We start from the raw sequence: 22208 nt of genomic DNA, 5'->3' as shown, positions 1-22208 counted from the left end.
TTAGTTTGTTTTCCTCAAGGAGTATGTTCTGCATTCTAATCTGCTTTTTCCTATGGGCAATAGCATTCAAAAGGCTAATTTTTGCATCCCATTACATCTGTTGTATATTAATAAGCTGATATCAATTAAACATGATGTCTTTGCTGTCTCTCACTACATCCTCAAAGCATTTTTCGAAAAAGTTTTGGGAAACTTGTCTGTAAAATCTCTCAGTAAAATTTCTTCTGTAGTTCTTTCCAACCAGTTATTCATTGCAGGGAGCAAAAAAGGGATGTCAAATTCTGGAATTAGAGCAAGCATGTAGGCCTTTCAAGTTGCCTGCTGCTACTTCCATTGCTAACCCACTAACTATAACCAGCTATAAACTTATAGTAAAATCTATGGAGCTAGTGAGGGTGAAAAGGTGCATCTTGTATTATAGCACAGAACCTTTTGCTGTACCTATCTTTAGTGCTCCTGTTGTTGAAAATCACTGCTGTGGGAAAGTAGTTCACCCAATTATTTTAAGGAATGATGACGTTCATATGAATTATCTACCTTTTGATTAATATTGCCTTTTTAATTTCATGTGTCAGCTAAGCAACAAAGAATAAAATATAAAGTATTGTAATCTACAGTACTCATCTTGGTATTTTCACATTGTTTTCTAGGAAGAGGATTTCCATTTAGCATATGAGTAGATGAGACAGTGGGTTTGGGGCTTTTCTGGTATTTGCAAATACAATCTACATTGGCTGTCATTGCCGTTTATTGATTAGTGAGTTTTTTCATATTCTATTACAATAGCAAATCAGCATCACAAATTGTAATTGTTACAGTAGCAAAGCAAAAACAGAAGAGATTTGGTTTTTTGTATTACTTGGAAAGCTTTGCTGCTTCTCATATTTCTGCAGTTTGAATTTCCAATATCATGAAAGAGGCCAGACTCTTGAAGTATATGGTGCTACATAAGTTTATGAGATCCATCTCTTTTCCATGCCTTCCTTGATGTCTCTTTATTCTTCATATCCTGGAGACTAATCTGAATATAATTCAATCCTTTTAACTTTTTTTTTCCTATCAGTGACGTATTTTTTTTATTATTTTCCACTGCTTCTCTCTAATTTTTTCCAAGGATTTAATACCTAGTTTCATTACCTAGAAGATGTGGACTTTTATTATTGTTATTAACCTTTATTATCTTGGTCCATTACAATGGAAGTCATATTCTTTAACATAAGCAGTGCTTCCAATGTGAAAAACAGTACATAAAAATCAATATACAAATACCATTGAATAATGAGCATGATGAATGATAGCTTTATTGATGTGTAGACAAACTAGGATGTACCCCAGACTCATTTTTTTTGTTAACAACATAATGATCCATCTAGTTTGTGGTTCATTTTTCACCTTTCTAATTAGTGATTTAAATTCTGTTTTAAAATGAAAGTAATTATAATTACATTAAACATTGATTTTAAACATCAGTATATGATGCATTAATACAGTGATACATTCCCAAATGGATAAGTGCAGCATTGGCATATAGCAATGTTATATTGAGATTGTGTATAACATTGAAGTACAATATTTGTGTACAATTAGACTCTCTTTAAATTGGTTCCAGTTAGATAGACTAAACATTAGGTGTTGCATCCATATCTGTCCTGTATTTGCATTTTAAAATATCCTTAAGACTTTCAGTTCTATACTTTGTGTGGTAGAAAAACAAGTTCAGACAAAATTATCTCTCTTTAATGGTAGAAGAATAGCTTTAACTCTTCTTCAGTGATTAATTTGTCCTAATTATTTTTTTCAGTAGTAATCATGAAGTGTAATAATTTTATCGAGAATGTGATGGGCAGTGCAAGCACAAATCTGGTATTTGATATTTAATGAAATGCTGCTATACCTTTTTTTTTTTTTCTTTTTGCATTTACAATATCAATTGTCCTTGTCTGATGTTAACAAGATGTCAGGTTAAGCAAGACATCTATACTTCATTTGAACTGGATTTTGTTGTCTTGCACTAAAAATATTTATTGCAATATGTAAACCATTTCTCCAGCATTTATTTTCCTGATCAATTTAATTTTCTTTATTAAAAAACTTTGCAAAGGATCCAAGGTATATCAGGTTTAGGTATATTTGATTTTGCTTTCTTCAGCGGACTTTCATTTTGAGCGTTTTGTAACCAGAAAACTGTGACTTTATCACCATTTATAAAGCAAAGTATCATTATGAAAGTATCATAGACTGCTGTCCTCTTGTTATGAAAGTAGTCTATGCATACTTTAAAATCCTTCCAGTTCTGTCTAAGGTGGCTACATAGAGTAGAAGCAGTCCAGCTCAGGGCATTCTATTGATTTCTGTAACTGATTCTATCATAAATCTTATGAGACAAGAACACTGTGTCCATTAGTATGTTAAAATCAACCAAGAGATAAGGGAGTGTGATGTCTTTCAGTTTCAGATTTATTTTCCACAAATAAATAAAAAAACCCTGTTGTTGCAGAAACAACAATATAAAAAAAACCAAACAACCTCAACACACCAAACCAGAATAACCTGGAACCCCCACCCGCCAACACTAAAGTACTGATTTTATTTGCCTTTCAAATAGTGGGGCTAAATGTTAAGTTGCACATTGAAAATGTTTAACTTTTTTGGTAGTTCTGCTCAGGCCTGATGCACAAAGATATCTTAATTATGTCTAATATGATTGTTATGCTTAAATATTTTTAAGAGCATGGAAATGTAAAGCCTGAAATCTGGAAGTCGATATAAATATCTCCCAAACCAATTAAAAATGTTACTATTTGACCTTGTTGAAAATGATCCAAGAGATAAGCAAGAGATTATTTCACTTCACGTGTCTTTTTAGCTCTTCAGAATTTTTATGTTTTTATTTCATGTACTTTGATAACTGTATTACATTGATACTGTTCATATAAATGGGCATCTAATGGATGAACAGTATATTTATATGAAACAAGTAAAACAGCAATAACTATTTCCTTAACATTGTATGATATTAGTAATATCTGCTTAATGTTCATTGTTAATTCTATCAAATAACTTTTTGCACTTGAAATCCCCTACTTATTGTATTGTGAAAAATTACTAATTTGAAATAAGAAAAACAAGCTTATTCCTTCTGTATCCTCTCTTCCCATGAAAACAAATCAAAGAAATATTATCAGTCATTTTTTAAATGTATAGTTCATAACTCTGGGTGTGTAACCTGGAAGTAACCTTTAATGCAAGTGTAATTTCTAAGAAGTATGGTGTATCACTCTCCTGAGGCATCGGCACAATTTTCCATTCTCTAGAGTGGTTCATGGAAATGCTATTAATTTTTGTTACTCTTTCCTGAGGATTATACTCATACAGCAATGCAAGCTATACAGAATTAATATTACATTATCTTAACTTTGTTGTTACCTCTAACTTCATTTCATGTTTCATCATTTCATGGATAAAAAAGTATATTAAAATTAATAGTAACTACCATATTATGATAAGCTGATCTAAAAAAATTGTGAAGAACCAATCCATTACAATTGATAGTTCATGGTTATTTTTTTTCCCTAAAGGTCTGAGAAACCATTGCATTAACCAGTCTGACTTTCCATGTAAAGGTCTCAATTTATTTCTATATTCCTTCTTTCCTCCTGTTATGGGGGCATGAGGGAAGCATGCCTTTAAAAAAAAAAAAAAGACTGGGTCTTCAAATACTTTCTATACCTTCATATTTTAAAATAATTTCTTTGGATGATTCACTGTTAATGATTAGTAAAGAAAGAGTTGAATACATCCATCTTTAGTTTCCAATGACTCATATTTACTCCATCATTAAATAAAATGGTCTGGTACAAAGAAATGTTTGCAAGACATTGTTCATAGTTTATTATTAAAAAACAATCCTATTTTAGCTGTGTCTACTAGTGTCTGCTAGTATCAGTCTGGGGCAGGAAAGAAAAATAGATCTTTTTTAATATATAAAAAAGGAACTGTAATTTAAAATTACATGATTATAAATTAGATGAAAACCTCAGATGTTTACTGAATTGTTATTTCAGCTCTCTGCATGTTTGGAGTGGAATTTTTTTTATTATTATTTTTATTTTTTTCTTTTCAAGCTAATTGTTTCCACCATGAACTTCAAGAGAAAATCACTAAAAGCCTTACAATACATTGTCTGCTTCACAGTAGGAAGACAGTAGTCAATTGTTGGTGCATATGTAATGTATATAGTGTTAATTCATGACTCATTTTTAAGAATTAGTTAAAATTCAGCAGTCAAATACTGAGCTAATCTTGAATTTTTAAGATTCAATTGAAAAAAATAAATAATCTTAATTTTAATTTCTAGTTTCCTAAATGTCACACAGTGGGTAATAAGCTATAACCTTTCATCATATCTCTGATTAAAATGAATGTATTCGTCAAATACATAGTTGAACCCTTTACAAAAGGGCAGCTGCAACTGATTAATATTCCTATAATGAACTTCTCTTTTCCTTTGCAACACTACCTTATCTGCCTAGAAACAAAATATTATTTCTAGAAATTTCTCAGCATATTTGTTTTAGTTAATGCTGATAAATAATACTACATTTTTACCCATAATTATATCTTAACACAGACTAAATATTACTTACATTCCTGGATTGTTAGAAGGTAATTGATGTTGACACTCTCATGTCTATACTCTCTAATTGTCATTCCTCTTGCAGACTTTCTTTTATCTAGACAAAAATTTGCAAAGAGGAAACATAAGATCTGAATGAGCCTCAGACAGGCTGAAGTGCAATGCACATTATGTAGTTTTTAGAAAATTACGCTTTTGAAAATTACACTTAAAACCCATCTCTGAAACTTAAAAACTAGGGGTTTTAGGCAAATTGCTGCCATTAATGTATATGAGGATTGTTCAGCTACGATCCATCCGCTCTGGGTTTTTTTTTGGGATAAAACTCCAAACCACTGTATTGTAAGGAAATACAATACCTTTCAGTAATTGTGAGGGTAGCTGGAGTTTTAGGAACTCTCATAAGGGAGAAGATAATAAAATACCTATTAAATACTGTTCCTTAGAGTTTCTAGTGATAATTCAGTATGTTAAAATGTTGCGTATTAGAGATGTCTCTTCCCTTTCTTTATCCACTCAAATCTGGAGTGTCCTTAGATAATTTCAAAATAAATAAATATGCTGAACATGATTGGCTGATGAGCTATGTGAGAGAAGTAATTTGTCTATAGCACCTTATCAACTACCCTTCTTTCTTGGTAGGCTGGAAGAAAGTATGTCCTATGCTTTGGAAAATAGGCCCTTCTCTGCTTCTGTTACATGAAAGAAAAATTATATTTGGCTTTTACCTACTGTTTTAATGGGCTCATAGAATCTTAATTTTTCCTCTTGGACAAGATCTTACATCAGAAATAAAAGACAATAGGAAACTATAGTCCTATTAAGGAGTAATGATTTATTGAAATAAGAATCATTTAATTTGAAGGAAAGATAAAAATCAAAACTACTCTGCTTCTTTTTAACTTCAGTAGTAATTGGGACATATAGGCCTGACTCCAGGGAGTTTATTTCCCTTGGGAGCTACCTGCAGCACACAGGTCTTTTTACAATTAGCACCAGTTTTAGGAAATGTATGCACAGGAATCATGAACAATTCTACCAAAAGAATTGTTGCTTTTAAAATGTATTTAGCTTTCTCCCTACTTATTTTGGTAAATAAGTATTATTTTGTCAAATGTAGTACATGGTGTATACATTTGGTGCATACAGTCTTACTGTGACATTAGCATGAAGCTACTTCAATTCAATTGGTAACAGGAGAATATTAGGAGTCAGGATGAAACTTCAGCACAGAGCACTCGTTTCGCCTTGAGGATGAAGGCTTTGGCTGCACTGCTTTACATGGTGAAAGTCTATCTTTAAAACTAGCTTGTACCTCACCAACACATCTAGGTGATTTGATTTATTATGTAGTTGGGCATGCATAGAATCATTGTGTAGAAATTCTATGGATAGAAAGTGGATGGAAAAAAGCACATGCTTTCTTGAAGCCTGGTCTGGAGATAGTCTTCCTTTAGACAAAGTGATCTGGAATTTTTTGCATATTTTTATTTCTTCTCTGCTTTTACTTTTCTTTGAGAGACTATAATTTGACACATACCAAAAAGAAAAACTGCTTCATACTCCTCTTCCCGTGTCTGCCATAATTGTTCTTCATTTTCCTCAGGTATTTAAAACAGCAAAGCAAGAACCAAATCTGCAGATTCCACAGTTCCCTCAGCTCCCACCTCTATGAATAGGGTTTGTTTGTGGGTTTTTTTTGTTTTATTTTGTTTTGTTGGGTTTTTAATGAAACAGAATTTTTACTCTTGTATCTAGACTTCTCAAATACTGTTGAATTCCTTTCATAGATGTTCATGAATTCAAGACTTCATCATATTTTCTCTAGAGGCTTATAAGTCTTACTCTGTTACACGGGAGCCTTGGAGCATCATTAAGTTTGAAAACTTCAGCTATATATTTTTCCTTATCTTTGCCTAGCTACTTTGCTCCACTTGTTCTCCTCACACAATCTTACAACCATGTGATGCATTAATTGATATAAGACCAAGCTGTGGCATATTGCTGCCATAAATGGTGGTAATCTCTAACAAAACTTACCTGTGTTTGCAAAATACCAGGATCCTATTGCAAATATTAAATTACAAAGTTCACTGTAGTAAGTAGTGTTCTGACAAGAGCAACAGGAAAATGGATCACTTTTTGCTCATTCTTTGTGTCTCACTGTAGTAAGAAAGATCTTTCTTACTGCTGCTTAACAGAATCACATTACCAATGTAAATGTTGTTCCTTCTGCTTTGCATACATTTTTAGAATAAATTGCAGTTGGACTGCAGTTGCTCAGAGTCCAATGAAATCAGATTCTGTGAAACTTTTTTGAAACACAAATGTTCAGCATAATGTCATTCATCAAGTTGTTTCTGAGAACTGTTTACCAAATTGCCTTGTGCTGTATATGCACTTGCTCTCTATGGCTGTGGCCATGCTCATATTTCATCCATGATTATAAAGTTTCTGTACATGTACAATTCAGATTTCTTATAATTAAAGCTGTTGCTTTAATGGAAGCTAGTATTTTTCAACTACTATGTCTTGTATATGTTTTAACAAGATTGTAGAAATAAATATCTTGGTAGCTGTCTCAGTCAAATATTATCTTTAATGACAATTTCTCATTTTTTTTTAAAAAATCTTACAATATGGTAAAAAATTACACCTTGAAGGTAATTAATAGAAATCTGAATTTTAACTACTTTTTGTGATATGACTAATAATAAATTCTCATTATAAAATGTTAATCAAGCAAATAATTTTGCAATCCCTCTTTCATCAGTTTCTTTAATTACATGGTTTATATTTATTAAATTATTTTAATTTTTATCCCATATGAAGGGCAGTCTATCATATGTTTTAGACTAATTAGCACTTTGTTTATTTTAAGAATTCATTCATTCAGTAGCTACTTTTAAAATACAACCCGCATGGAAAAGGAGACTTTACCTGAGTTTCGCAAGAAAGAAATAAGACTGCTCTTCCTTATCGCTAGCCTGCTCTGGTAGACACATACCTAGATCCTCAGCAGATGATTTGGACACAGAGATGGATGAGGTTCTAGATGGTAGTCAAGTATGTATTTTGTCTTCTAGATCCATGGAATTAAGTAGAAGTCAATATACTTATATGTGCAACATCCATGGATAATAAATAGCAACTCTTCTTTCAAAAGGGAAAAAAAAAAGAGAATGCACATGACACATATTTCAATGGGGCTAAGAAACTAGCTCAACTGATTCTAGAATGGATGGTGGATTTTGTTAGTCCAAGAATATTATCTACCTTTACACATCAGCTCTGGTCTTTTTTATAAATAGCTATGTACTTTCTTTGGAATCACTGTACAGTAAGAGTCCGTTTGACCATCCTGCACTACTCCTCTTATTGATACTATGAAGTCCATTTTCTAAATAAAATTTGATATTATGCCAGTGGTATTTACCAAACATGTCAATTAGATCAAAATGTTAGGATGCTTCAAGAGGTATTGGTAATATTTGTGTGTTAAGACAAAAAGAAAATAGCACTAGAAAAGGAGCTTTTGTACCTTGCAAAAGCATTTCTTTATATATTTAAATCAGTTCCTTTACAGAGCCTAGTTTGTTATATATTGCAAATATTTTGTAACTTATGATTTGCCAGAATAGCAATTTGTGTGGCCAGCCAGCCATGATCTTCTTCAGTTCACAAACACAGCAGAAAATTTGACATTTTCTCCACTTTCACCCACTGTGCTTTGAAAAGTTTACATTGTATTCCATCTGTTGGACACACAAGAAAGGTTTCTTTACATTTCTAATATGTTCTGCATCAATACATTTCATCAGGCTGACATAATATGATGCAACACAAAACCATGCAAAGCCATCCAACTTGACTGATTAATCTAGTTGGACACTTAAATTCAAAACTACTTTGCTATATTGAAGCAGATAAAAGATCCCAGGACGTGACATTACTTTTTTTCTGCTTACAAATGCCTCATAGCAATAGGTAACAATATCATATTGTTCATGTAATCATTCTAATGTTATTTAGACAGTAAATATATACAATTTCTTTGACTGTTAACAAGTGAGGTGAAAATATTTTGTTTATGTATCATAATGTGATGCAGAAGAAAAATAACAAATGTATGTAGAAATACATCTGTTAGCTTCTCCATGTCACAATGTTTATACAGAATTAGCATGTTTTAGTTAATACAGTTATTGCACATTTACATGCATAGGGGTAGAATATTTTTTTCAAGCCAATCAACATCAAAATTTTAGCATGTTGCACAAATGCATATAGAAATATCTGTGATGATGAAGAATTGTTTTTTCACCTCTCTCATGTTCCAGGCCTCTGAGAAGTTTATTTATTTTTGTTTCCCATCAGTATGAGCAGTTCTCATTTCTGTGAACATGGGAATTTCATTTTCCTATAGATGCTTATAACATTTACACACTAAGAAAAGTCACTGCTTCTTAGTGTGCCTCTACATAAATTAATTAACATATTTTATCTTTAAATAATAAGGAAGAATCTGTATTTAACACACCTTCAGTATAAATTTTTCTGTGTTTAACTCTGTGTTTTCAGTTGAAAAGTCTAGTATTAGAGCAGGCTTTCCCTAGGCAGAAGGTTAATTTCACAGTTCATAGATGCTATGCTCAGTCTAATCACTGGCTAATCTTGAAATAACTTGAGGCTGACAGACTTCTTTTTCTATCTGGATGCACTTTGCTGCAACCAAGTGTCTTGCTGGCCTGAGGCATATCATACTGAGGCTGGTCTATGATCTTTTAGCAAAGTTTTTTCTTAGTGGATTGAATAGCAGCTGAAAATTGAAATTCAAGTCTTTTGAGAAAACTAAACCATGAAAAAAAGCACAAAAATCTCCATCTGAAATGAAAGTAAAGAAAGACATTAAAAAGAATATGGTCTTAAAAAAAAAAAAAAAAAGAGAATTTTAGCTATTACCTTCTTTCCTTGAAATTTAGGGATTTTTGAGGGGTCACTGAAAATACATTTCATTTTAAAAAATCCTGGGGTTTTTTTTTAGTTTTAAAATTTCATCTCAATTTTTTTTTTTTTTTTAATATTCCTATCTTGGTAAAGCTTGTTGTACTCTAGTCTCCCTAAAAAGTCTTTGTAATAATTTTTAGTACTTATCTTCTCTTTTGATACCAAGATTTGATTTTTAAGATTGCATTCTTGCAAGGTTACTCTGATCTGGTTTGGATTAAGTCTTCAAAATCTACTTACTGTAATATAAGCAACAGGCATTATAGGTTTGCAATTTTGTTGGAAATAAATAGCATTCTAATTGCACACTAAAAGGAGGGAAAAGAGACTAGTGAGCTTTCTGGGACTAAACAGTATTCATGGAGCTACATAATCTTTTCAATAATTTTAAATTAAAAAAAAAAAAATAAGTACAGTCTTCTCATAAATAAAATTTCATTGAGTTAAAAGTCTAGGTTTCACTCTCTGGCCTTTAAAGAGATATAAAATGAAAATTACAAATTCTGTTTTGTCAGGACTAGAAGAAAGTACCAGATAGGTCTTATGAACCAAATGCTGATGGTAGTCTAAAAAGAAAAGGAGTCACAGGAGTTAATTAATAATGACATCATTGCTTTCATTTTACTATAGCATGAAAATTAGAAATATAAAGAGTGTATAGAATTAGTTTCAGGTAATGTCTTTCTATAGTACTGTGACAAAGATGGATAATAAGTCTCATTCTGAAAGTATTTGCATGGTATCTGGAAAAAATGCTATCAAAAAGTATACTATTAAAGGATGTCTGTATTGATGTAGACAGTAACTTCTTTTGAGAGATTTCTATGTACAATCTGGACATATTTAAGATTAAATGAACCAGATACAAGCACCATAATAACAATTCCTTTGGGTTTACTAATAGAATAAAATACTGCAAATAGTACTGAAATGTAATTGGTATGGTCTTTGTTATCAGTAGGTTATTGGATGGTAAAAATAGATCTTACAAATTGCAACAAGGACAAAGAAAAAAGTTATCTGATGCATTTTGCTGTTTCTTTTTTTTAAGTATCTTGTAATAGGAAAGAAAAAAATAGAAGTGTTTTGCATTTAGCCTATTCCCAATATCATTTTTACTGGCATAAACTTATAAAGCAACAAATATTTGAAGAATTGCAGTACACTAAACAAAGAGCATCTTTTTGAGCAAGTATTGTATAAAATAAAAGTTTGAAATTTGGGGAACGGATTATTGCCTTGAATAAATTCTCATAGGTTTTTCTCATATAATTGAAGACAACTGGCTTGGCACATACTTACACTGAATGTGAGGTTATGTAGCAAATTGTTTACTGTGTTCATTCTCATAGAAGTGATATGAAGGTGTTTAGTGAATATGTGCAGTTATATACCAGTGTGTTACTAAGGAAAGCTTCTTGGATTACATGCTTTCAAACTTTCATGTTACACAGACTTCACCTTTTCTGAGGAAATAGCTTGTCAGTCAGAAAATAAAATAAACGTAAAAATTTAATTAGGAGAACATGCTGTGGTAGCAGCTATTGCTAGAGTGGGAAATAATTCTTCACTGTTTGCCAAGCAAACAACAAATATGTGTCAGACAGTGAAATCAAAATGAATAAACAGAAGAGCATTCACTTTAGTTGTAGTTTCAGAGTACTGAGAGTGAGTCCTTTGGTAATTGAACTTTATGCACTTGCTTTGTATTATTTAGTTCTGACTATTAATAGTAAGCAGGGAAATTAGGTTCTTTGGGAAGACGGAATATTTTAGATATGGAGAGTCTTTTTAAAATGTGTAGCTTGAAAAATTAGTTACAATTTCAATATACCATAAATTTTCAAATGGATTTTCATTCCACATTTTAGCATTTGAAACAAGTAATATAGCTAGAAAATGCAGCTTAATAAATACTTGCTCAAATAAAAATAAGTAATTTCATCAGCATGTAGACTTTGTTTTTCAGAAAGTGTGGGAGAATTGTCGTGCAAGTAAAATTAGAAAAGGTAAAAAATTTTCTAAACAGAAATCAGAATGTAAATTTATAGGAAGCTTGAGGCTTCCTATATGCCTGGAAATACATCAATAAAGTATTGCATTGTCTTACTTTTTAGTTCAAAATAGTAATATGATGATTTCAACCATTTAAAACTTTTCAATTAACTGCTAAATAAATGAAGCAGTGCTGCTTTGTCAGCTTGATGGCCACGTCAACACATTTAATTAACAAGTTTGTTCTATAAATATTTACTAAATTTGAGATGTGAAAATCCTGATAGCTGATGGAAAAAGTATTGTCTTAGACTCTTATGGAAGGGATTTAGAGATTTGCAGAGGAAGAAAGCAGAGATAGAATTAAGCATAGGTAAACCCAATAGTCTGACCTGAACTAGAAACAAGTGGGTCAGCCTAAGTTCTGTTACAGTTAAGATAAAAAATCATCCTCCAGATAGATGTAATAGTTGTCCTAGTTCCTGGTAACAACCAGTTAACTTGCCCTGAATTAAATGTGATACTTGTCTCATGGACTAATTGATTGATCCATAGTTTTAGCTTGGCCTTTTTTTATGATTTTCAAGCCCTACTGATGTAGTACAGTGAGCAATGTATCAGGGTTCTCTGTTTGTACACCTTATATTAGGTTCAAAATAGAGATATCTGGTTGAATGACAGAGCCCAGAGGGTGATGATCAATGGCACATAATCGAGTTGGAGGACTGTGGCCAATGGAGTTCCACAGGGATCGATTCTGGGGCCAGTCTTGTTCAACATATTCATCAACGACCTGGAGAAGGGGACAGAGTGTACCCTCAGCAAGTTCGCTGATGACACCAAACTGGGAGATCTGGCTGATTCCCCTGAAGGCTGTGCTGCCACTCAGTGGGATCCTGACCTGCTGGAGAGTTGGGCAGAGAGGAACCTCATGAGGGTCAACAAGGACAAGTGCAGAGTCCTGCATCTGGGAAGGAACAACCCCACGCACCAGTACAGGCTGGGGGTCAAACTGCTGAAGAGCAGCTCTGCAGAGAGAGACCTGGGAGTCCTGGTTGATAATAAGCTAAACATGGGCCAGCAATGTGCCCTCGTGGCCAAGAAGGCCAATGGTATCCTGGGATGCATCAAGAAGAGTGTGGCCATCAGCTCAAGGGAGGTTCTTCTGCCCCTCTACTCAGCCCTGTTGAGGCCTCATCTGGAATATTGTGTCCAATTCTGGGCTCCTCAGCTCAAGAGGGACAGATACTTCTGGAGACAGTCCAATGCAGGGCCACCAAGACAATCAGGGGACTGGAACATCCTTCATATGAGGAAAGGCTGTGGGAACTGGGGCTGTTTAGTGTGGAGAAGAGGAGACTGATGGGAGATCTTATTAGCATTTATAAATATCTAAAGGGTGGGTGTCAGGAGGTTGGGACATCCCTTTTTTTCTATAGTAGCTAGCAACAGGACAAAGGGTAATGAGATGAAGCTGGAACACAAAAAGTTCCATTTAAACATAAGAAAAAACTATTTTACTGTGAGGGTGATGGAGCAGTGGCACAGGCTGCCCAGAGGGGTTGTGGAATCTCCCTCCTTAGAGGTCTTCAAGACCCGCCTGTACATGTTCCTATACGACCTGATCTAGGTTTATCTGCTGCTGCAGGGGGATTGGACTAGATGATCTCTAAAGGTCCCTTCCAACCCCTACCATTCTAAGATTCTATGATATCATGTGCCATCCAAAGGTCTTGAATACTGGTGGGCTTTAAAGATGAAATGTTTTCTATGTTCACTGTCATGCAAATAAGCCAGGAAAAAATAAGAAAACAAAAAAAAAGTAGTTGAGAGGATTTTGCCAAAGTTTAATTCAGTTTGAAACTGAGGTCAGTTAAGCACTGCTTCAGGGCTTATTGAGTTCTGGAAATCCTCTCCATGTCATGGAAGAATTTAGGCTGGCAGTGGCCTCTACAGTTGCCTATAGTTCAACCAGTTGGTTAAATCAGATCTAACTTCAAAGTTACATCAGATTGTACAGGGTCTTGTTCAATTGAACTATGAGCATCTCCCAAGATAGAGGTAAAGTGACACAGACAGCACAGGCTCTTTGGATGTGTTTCAGCACTTTATAACTATCATTGTAAAAAAAAAAAAAAAAAAAAAAAAGAAAAATATGAGAGGAGTTTAAAATCAGGTTATATAGAAGTCTTTCTGAAGCAGACAAAGTAGCTGATTTTATCTTGGAGCAGCAAGGAGAATGAACTAGATTGTCTCTTTTGGATATATGTGTCTGTGATTTTTGTGGTAATTCTGTAAATAACATATTTTTCTATTTTTAATTGCAGCAGGAAAAGAATCAGGAAAGCTCAAGAAATAAAGGTAAATGCTATTTTTTTTTTTTTCCAAAATGTGGAGATTTTTGTAATTATCACAAATCTAACATCCCTTGTTGGTAAAAAAGTAGATGGATTGTTTGCTGAGTATCTTTGTATTTTAAACAACAAAAATATGTCCAGGAAATGTAGAGAGAAAGTGCATAAGCTACTACTTTTGGAACTCTGTTGGAGATGAACAACGCTGATTCCTTTACTCTGGATGGGCTGAGGTGCGCAGCTTCTCACTAAGTTTATGTTCTTGGCTATGAATGTGTATTATACTTCAATGAAACATCAATATCATCACCTTAGCTTCTCCCTCTCCATTCAGTAAATCCATAACCAGATGTGATTCCAATTTATGCAAAACCAAATAATGTCCTTAGTAGACTGCCTTACAAAATTACTGTCATCTGTGGTTTTTGCATACAGTTTTTTAATACTTTCACTGCACTGTACTGTGTGACAGTGGCTAAGCACTATATGAAGTAGTATATCCAGATTAAAGAAACAACCTTTATTCAAGAAAATTAAAAGAACTTAGAAGTTGTGGATTTCTTTCTAATATAACATCTGTTAAGAGACTGAACACTCAAGTCTCCCTAAAAAAATTTACTAAGCAACCAATGAAAGGCAAAATTACCAATAGAGGCAAAGATTGACCTCTTGATATTTTAGTTGTTTGTAGAGATAGGCTATGAGGTATTCTGAAAAGGAAAAAAAAGAGACTGTAAAAGAAGAAAGAACATCAGTGAAAGGTTACAAAGAGAGAAGGGAATTGAGTGTCAAACTGATCTGTATCTTTTTATTGCCTTAGGAAGCAATGCTTAATCATGTCACCTGACTTAGCTGGTTTTAATTCAGTTATGTATCATAGTACTCATTAATCTCAATTTCCTTGCTTTCCCTCACACTAAGGCTATAACATGAGCATCTACAGATAAACTAAATCTGATTGTGGTTTGGAATTGTGTCAGGACAAATACATTGTTTGTGACCATTGGATAATATGCATAATCTGAAGGACTGTCATGGTTTAATGCCAGAAAGCAACTAAGCTGCTTGCTTACTGCCCCCATCCCTTCTTCTGTAAGATGAGGAGGACACCTGTGAAAAACCCCCACCCAAAATTCAAAGGCTGAGATAAGAACAGTGTAGTAAATAAAATAAGATAAATATAATGTAACCTTATTTAAGGGAACCTGCTTTAGCAGAGGATTGAACTAGATGATCGCTAGAGGTCCCTTCCAACCTTGAATATGTTGTCATTCTGTGGCTGTACGAGCTCTGCTCAACAGTAAACAAAACATCCCTGAGTTATCAATACCATTTTTAATGCAAATCCAAAACACAGACCTGTAGCAGCTACTACTAAGAAAATGAACTCTATCCCAGCCAAAACCAGGACAAGGACCTATGGTCCTTGAAGAGAGTGTGTATGGTAAAAAAAAGACAAAAAGACCCCTTCAGTTTCAACTAGTTTATGATTGATAATTTCTTTTTCTGAGGTAATGCAATATAAAGTTGAATCATCTCTAGATATCATAAGTATATCCATGATGTATTGTTAAAAAACCCTTCCTGTTTTATGCCTCAATGTAAATTATATATAAAGACTATGAAAGCTCAGATTAGATTTGAGAAATAAGGTACAAGTCAAAACCTAGTTTTAGAGAAATTACAAAGCCTCCATCTGAAAAAAATGATATTGAAATTTGCCATTCTGTGGATTTTTATGATTTTTTAAATTTATATTACTCTCTTCGACACTCCAGTTCCTATCTTCCACACCACTCTCTTGTCAAGTGTATAGTCATTGTGATATATCACAGAATCGTAGAATGGTAGGGGTTGAAAGAGACCTTTAGAGATCATTTAGTCAAACCCTTCTGCTAAAATGGGTCCACCTAGATCAGGTCACACAGGAACGCATGCAGGTGAGTTTTAAAAAACTCCAGAGAAGGAGACTCCACAACCTCTCTGGGCAGCCTGTGCCAGGGCTCTCTCACCCTTACAGTAAAAAAGTTTTTTCTTATGTTTAAATGGAACTTTTTGTGTTCCAGCTTCTTTCCATTACCCCTTGTCCTTTCACTAGATACAAGAGAAAAAAGGATGCCCCGACCTCCTGACATCAACCATTTATATGTGTGTATATATATGGTGAGGAATGAGTAAAAAAGGAGCAAAATAACAAGATGAGAGTGCCCATCATATTCATTAGCTATTGGTTTGACTAACCACGGAAACAATTTTCAAAGGCTTGTAAAATATTGCCCACTACAGCTGAATGAAAGTATTAAATGCTACTTGAAGTGAGATATCCATCAACTCCAAACAGGCAGTGAAATCCGTGGTCAGCTGCACAAAATTTGTTGTGATTATATCTGGAACATCTCTTGAGGAAATTTTTAATCTACTAAACTTTCTGCATGCTATACATAGCTCTGCCTAAACTGACAAATCAACTTGGATGGTTTCAGTGATCTGAGAGACTACTTGTGCACAGAGTAAGCTTTGTTATACGTGCTTACAAACATATGCTTAATTGCTCAATGCTTTTTTGAGATTGTTCTGTGGTTGGGGTTTTTTTTTTGCCTTCTCTTAATTTTCTTTATATTTCTTATTTGTTTCCACATGTTTTTTTTCATGTTATTGCCAAGTGTCAGAAAGTTACTATTTCACTTGTAACTTACAGCATATGGAATATTAAAAGTGTTTATGCTTAAAATACTGGTTGGTTTGACTGAAACAAGGCTAAATAAATGTTTCAGCATAAATATTCCTGCATTGTTAATGAGCAACTACCCTTCACATGCACTATCTATATGTATTGTGCTCTGCACATATTCATATGAGATAGGTAAGTTATCCCAAGGTTCTCAGAACAGGGTTCTAACTATTCCTTACACTCTCTGCATATGGCAGCTACTGTATTTTCTGTGCTTCTTTAAATGTTATGAAACTTACATAACCAATATTGTCTTCTTAATTCAGAGGATAGTTACATTTCACATTAAAAATTCATACCAAATAAACTCTGCTATCTTTGGTCTACCTTTTAACTTCAGTTAATATCAGTATTTCAACATCTAAATTTTATCAATAATTTAAGAATGTATAAGAGGAAAATATTGTAACAGAATTAAAGTCAATTGCCTTTTGACTTAGACATGATCAAGACATTAGTAAGAAGCACCATTTTGTAACTTTTATTACATTATAAATGCCTAATTATTTTTTGTAGTTTTTTTCATTTATTGCTATAACATAAATGTGATTCCTATTCATAGTTTAGTAGTGATGTTACTATTTTTCTGTAGTCTTTGTTTTTTCTCATGACATTTTTCTGACCCACTTGTTTTTCCCATCTGTTACTTCTGCTGTTAGCCGCTAAGTCAATCACACCAAAATAGAAGCCAATACTCAAACATGCCCTGTTCTGACACTAATCCCATCTAGCTCTGATCTGTGATATTATTTTTTTTTCATTTCATTTAATGGATAACATCTTTGTGTGCACCGTTTGAGAATAAAGCAACACTGCTTTTACATAAAATAAAAATATATGTAAAATATATTGCCATTTTACAATTTTAGTGTACACTGAAAAATTTCCTTATATTTCTGAGAGACTTTTGTGCATGGAAGTGATTATCACCAGTGCAACATACACCTTTACTATGAAAGAAATAACAAGGCAAACAATTACAAATAAAAACCTTGCTAAATTTTACTTACTGGTTTGAAGTTGCAATTTGACCTTCCTTACCTCCCTTTTGCAGTGTTAACTCCTTCAGACAAATGGACATTTTATTCGAACCTTATAAAAGATGATAAAATAGATGTTTTTGCCATACATTGAAAATATCAGAAATAATGTTATGTTTAAACAATGTGCAGAATTTTCTTCCCAACTTATGCGTAGCTTTGGTGACTTTCAGGTGCTTTATAAACTTTAAAGGGGAAATTTTATGGACATTAGTCTGGAAAACTTTACTTCTGAAGAACTGGAAGGTTGACTAGTGATGCATATCAACTATTTGCCAGACTTCAAAGTCATCTCGATTCCTTTGCTTGGAAAAAGCATAGTCACACTGGAAATAATGAGTCACAAAATATTTCAGTTAAGTGATACCATTTCCAGAAGATCAGTTCTAAAATTTGGTCCCAGTTATTTTTAATTATAGTATATTTTAATTATAGTATGTTTATTTATAGATGTTTTACTTTGTTACACTGTAGTTAACCTTCTCTGGTAAAACAGCACATTTCAGAAAAAAAATGTAGTATTTTAAAGAATATACATAATGGCAGATAGGTTAGTAAATGTTTATCCAAGAGTTGTATTACATCAGAATCCAGCTGCTAAACCTGACCTACAGTGTTCTTTTGTTCTGATGTTTTTTCCTTTGTCACTATGTTCCAAATTACTTCAGTGGATAAACTTTTAAAGAAGTGGTATAAAGACTGTTTCAAATAAGTGTGCCAAATACTATCCCCTTTATCCTATTCCATTCCCCTCCAAAGACTAGTCCTCTGAAACTCAAATCTCTTTTGTCACTTCAGAATTTCCATAAGAAATGCATCTCTGTCTTCCACACAAACAATTCCCCATTGCTTTTCATTTCAATGTTCTTAAAAGAGACCCATAGACACAATGTTAATAACTGAATGTTTTGGTGGTTTTTTTATTTATCATTATCTTGGAATAGATTTAGCATGATTAACATTTGAAAAAATGGTATTTTTTTTTAGGTTCTGAGTCAGTTCAGTCAGATGGTGAAACATTGAAAAGAAACAAAATTCTTTGTGAAAATAATTTTACTATAACATTTAATATTACAATCTTCTTTTTGAACAGAGCTTGAAGCTCATTGTGAGAAAGAGAAGTGTGTGGGTCAGAGGGCAGGATAAAAGTTTTATGAAATATCCTTGATAGTAGTACGATTATGAAGACTTTGAAATTCTACATTAAGAGCAAGGATTGTGTTGTATTATACAGCTTTGTGAAAAGGCTTTCTTAATTATTTTAAACAAAGCATTAATTGATGAAGCCAAATTCCAGTTTTGAGATCTATCTGTCAACAGTGCAGTATTATTTGTACAATAACCTAGTCAAACTTACTACCAGTGTAATGCCACGGAGATAAATAGTAAACTGCGAGAATATGTTTGATGTACCAGTTGTTGCCTTGAGGTAAATGTTCTTTATGTTAGTGAAGAAAGTAAGTAAAAGTACTCAAGTAATAATAAATGAATACACCATGGTTCAAATAGAGCAGAATTGCCACATATACCATATTTTTAAATGCAGACACACAATCTATAACAGTTGAAGATTGTCTGCAATTTTAGTATGGTGGTGTCAGGAAATGAACAGTATTACATAAAATTTCCTGAGTATTATGTTAAAAATGTTGTATCTAGTGACAGGACAAGGGCTAATTGAAAGAAGCTGGAACACAAAAATTTCCATTTAAACATAAGAAAAAGCTATTTTACTATGAGGGAGATGGAGCCCTGTCGCAGGCTGCCCAGGGAGAGGAGTTGTGGAGTCTCCTTCTTTGGAGGTCTTCAAGACCTGCCTGGACACGTTCCTATGCGACCTGATCTAGGTGGATCTACATCTGCAGGGGCATTCGACTAGATGATCTCTAAAGGTCTCTTCCAACCCTTACCATTCTATGGTTCTATGAAGTAGCACTGTAAAGCTATTACAAGAGATTGGTATCTATATCTATATATATTTTTTTTAAATCATGTGTATCCTTCTAAAATTTAGCTTACATTCTATGAAATTGTTAAATCTATTTCAACATAGACATTTTGAACTTTACTACAGAGACTACGTTCAGAAGTATTCATGATGTTTCTCTCTGTAGTGCCCAAACATCATTTGAACAGATACAGTAGAGGAGAGATAGAGAACCAGTTGGGGAGAAGAAGTGAATTCTGAATACTTACTGAAATATATATTCATTCCTGTTAAGACTCTGCTAGCTTTAAAGAAGTCACTCAAAGGATGAATGTAATCATTTTACTTATTTAAATTTAAATGTGTTAGTAGTCTGAATTTTAATGATACATGATCCACAAATGATTTTGAATAGCAGCACAGTATGAGTAGCACTCTGAATTTTTTGTGGGTTTTTTTGGTAATGTGTGTTTTTTTTAAAGGCCTCTGTGCAGTGACTGTGGGCTATGGGTGTCATATTGCTCACATGTAGTGAATATTCATGTGAATGTAAAATGGATCTTTTACTGTAAAGCTTAGAGTTCTCCTGACTTCGGGTCACTTAGATGCACTGGTTTAATATGTTACAACCCTGTACTGCATACCTTGTTCCTTTATAGAACCTTATCATTTTCCTGATGAGGAGCAGAGCATGATTTGTATCAGCACCATAGGTATCTTACTTAAGTTTGTCATGTAATAGCCAGTGGAGGCAGATTATTTCACATCACTTATGATATAGAAGGCAATTGTTATGACTAAGAAAAAGCAAACTGGAGTGATAGAGCAACTTGAGTTTTGTATTGCAGACTGTTGAAGCAAGATAATCTTAATATCTTAACACTGAAATTTTCCTTTTAGAAAGATTTTCAAGACTAATACTATATGTTAATGACTATTAAAATGCTGTTAAACTAGAAACTTAGATTTTGTTCATAAATCAGTATAGCTAAAGAACTGGTGTTAGAATTTTGGGGAAAGCAACTTTCATTATTTGTTTTGACTCTTCTATTGCATAACCTGTGCTTTATGAAGATCTCAGTATTATATCAATATAAGCTTATCTACATTAGACTTCTGTGATACCTTGTCACTGAATAAAAAGGAGACTGTGGTATGTATATCACTGAAAAGAATATACACAGAGATCCTGTCAAAAATAAAACTGGGATCTTTGCGAGCTTTACAAATGTGGCTTTTGAGATGTAAACTGTAGAAACCATATAGATAATAGTTAATTAGGCTGTTCATGAAAGAAGATTTAAAGTAGAGGAGTGATTATCCTAAAGAAAAAGTGAAGTCCAGGAGCAGTATTTAATATTCAGAAACAACAGATCACATGGATGAGCAAGGATCTGCTGGGAAAACTCAGGCAGAAAGCAGCCATCTATGAGAGGTAGAAACAGGGGCTGGCTTTTTGGGAAGAGTATAGAAAGATTGCCAGGGCATGCAGGGGTGGAACTAGGAAGGCTAGAGTCCTTCTAAAATTAAATTTATCCAGGGAAGTTAAGGACAGCAATAAAGCATTTTTCAAGTACATCAGCAGCAGAAGGATGGTGAGGGGGAATGTGGGCCCGCTGCTAAATGCTGAGGGTGCCCTGGTGTCTGAGGATGCAGAGAACGCTGAAGTACTGAACACCTTCTTTGCTTCAGTCTTTACGGCCAAGGCCGATGCTCGGGAAGCCCAGTCCAGCAAGGATAACAGGATGGCCAGGACAGCAGAAGACTTGCCGTGGGTGGAAGAGGAAGAGGTTAAAGACTTGTTGGCCAAGCTTAAAGCTCATAAGTCAATGGGTTCTGATGGGATGCATCCTAGAGTGCTGAGGGAGCTGGCTGATGTGATTGCTAAGCCTCTCCATCATTTTTGAACAATCATGGAGGACAGGCGAAGTGCCTGAGGACTGGAGAAAGGTCACATCAGCCTTCAAAAAGGGCAAGAAGGACAACCCAGGAAACTACAGGCCAGTCAGCCTTACCTGCATCCCTGGAAAAGTGATGGAACAACTCATCCTGAATGTTATCACTGAACATATGAAGGAAAAGATGGTTAGCAGGGGGAGTCAACATAGATTCACCAAGGAGTAACCCTGTTTGACCAACCTGATAGCCTTCTATGAGTGCATAACCGGCTGGCTAGATGAGGGGAGAGCAGTGGATGTCATCTACCTTGACTTCAGCAAGGCTTTTGACACTGTCTCCCATAACATCCTCATCAGAAAGCTCAAGCAGTGTGGCTTGGATGAGTGGACAGTGAGGTGGATCGAGAGCTGGTTGAGTTACCGAGCCCAGAGGGTGATGATCAATGGCACAAAGTTGAGTAGGAGGCCTGTGGCCAGTGGAGTTCCACAAGGATTGTTTCTGAGGCCAGTCTTGTTCAACATATTCATCAACGACCTGGATGAAGGGACAGAGTGTACCCTCAGCAAGTTCACTGATGACACCAAACTGGGAGATCTGGCTGATTCCCCAGAAGGCTGTG

General features: G+C 34.1%; 1 protein-coding gene across 3 annotated transcripts in view; it reads left to right on the top strand.

Moving 5' to 3' along the window:
- Positions 1-22208, top strand: part of FSTL5 (follistatin like 5) — a 296370-nt gene that overhangs the window by 4937 nt on the left and 269225 nt on the right. For 2 of the 3 annotated variants that reach the window (XM_061992992.1, XM_061992990.1), the window contains exon 2: positions 13966-13999. In XM_061992992.1, coding sequence (XP_061848976.1) covers positions 13966-13999 — 34 coding nt within the window. The remainder of the gene's footprint in view (positions 1-13965; positions 14000-22208) is intronic. The other variant, XM_061992991.1, reaches the window with a different exon arrangement.

Source organism: Colius striatus, chromosome 3 (genome assembly GCF_028858725.1).
Source record: "Colius striatus isolate bColStr4 chromosome 3, bColStr4.1.hap1, whole genome shotgun sequence".
Taxonomy (NCBI): domain Eukaryota; kingdom Metazoa; phylum Chordata; class Aves; order Coliiformes; family Coliidae; genus Colius; species Colius striatus.
This window is presented reverse-complemented; position numbering and strand designations above follow the sequence as displayed.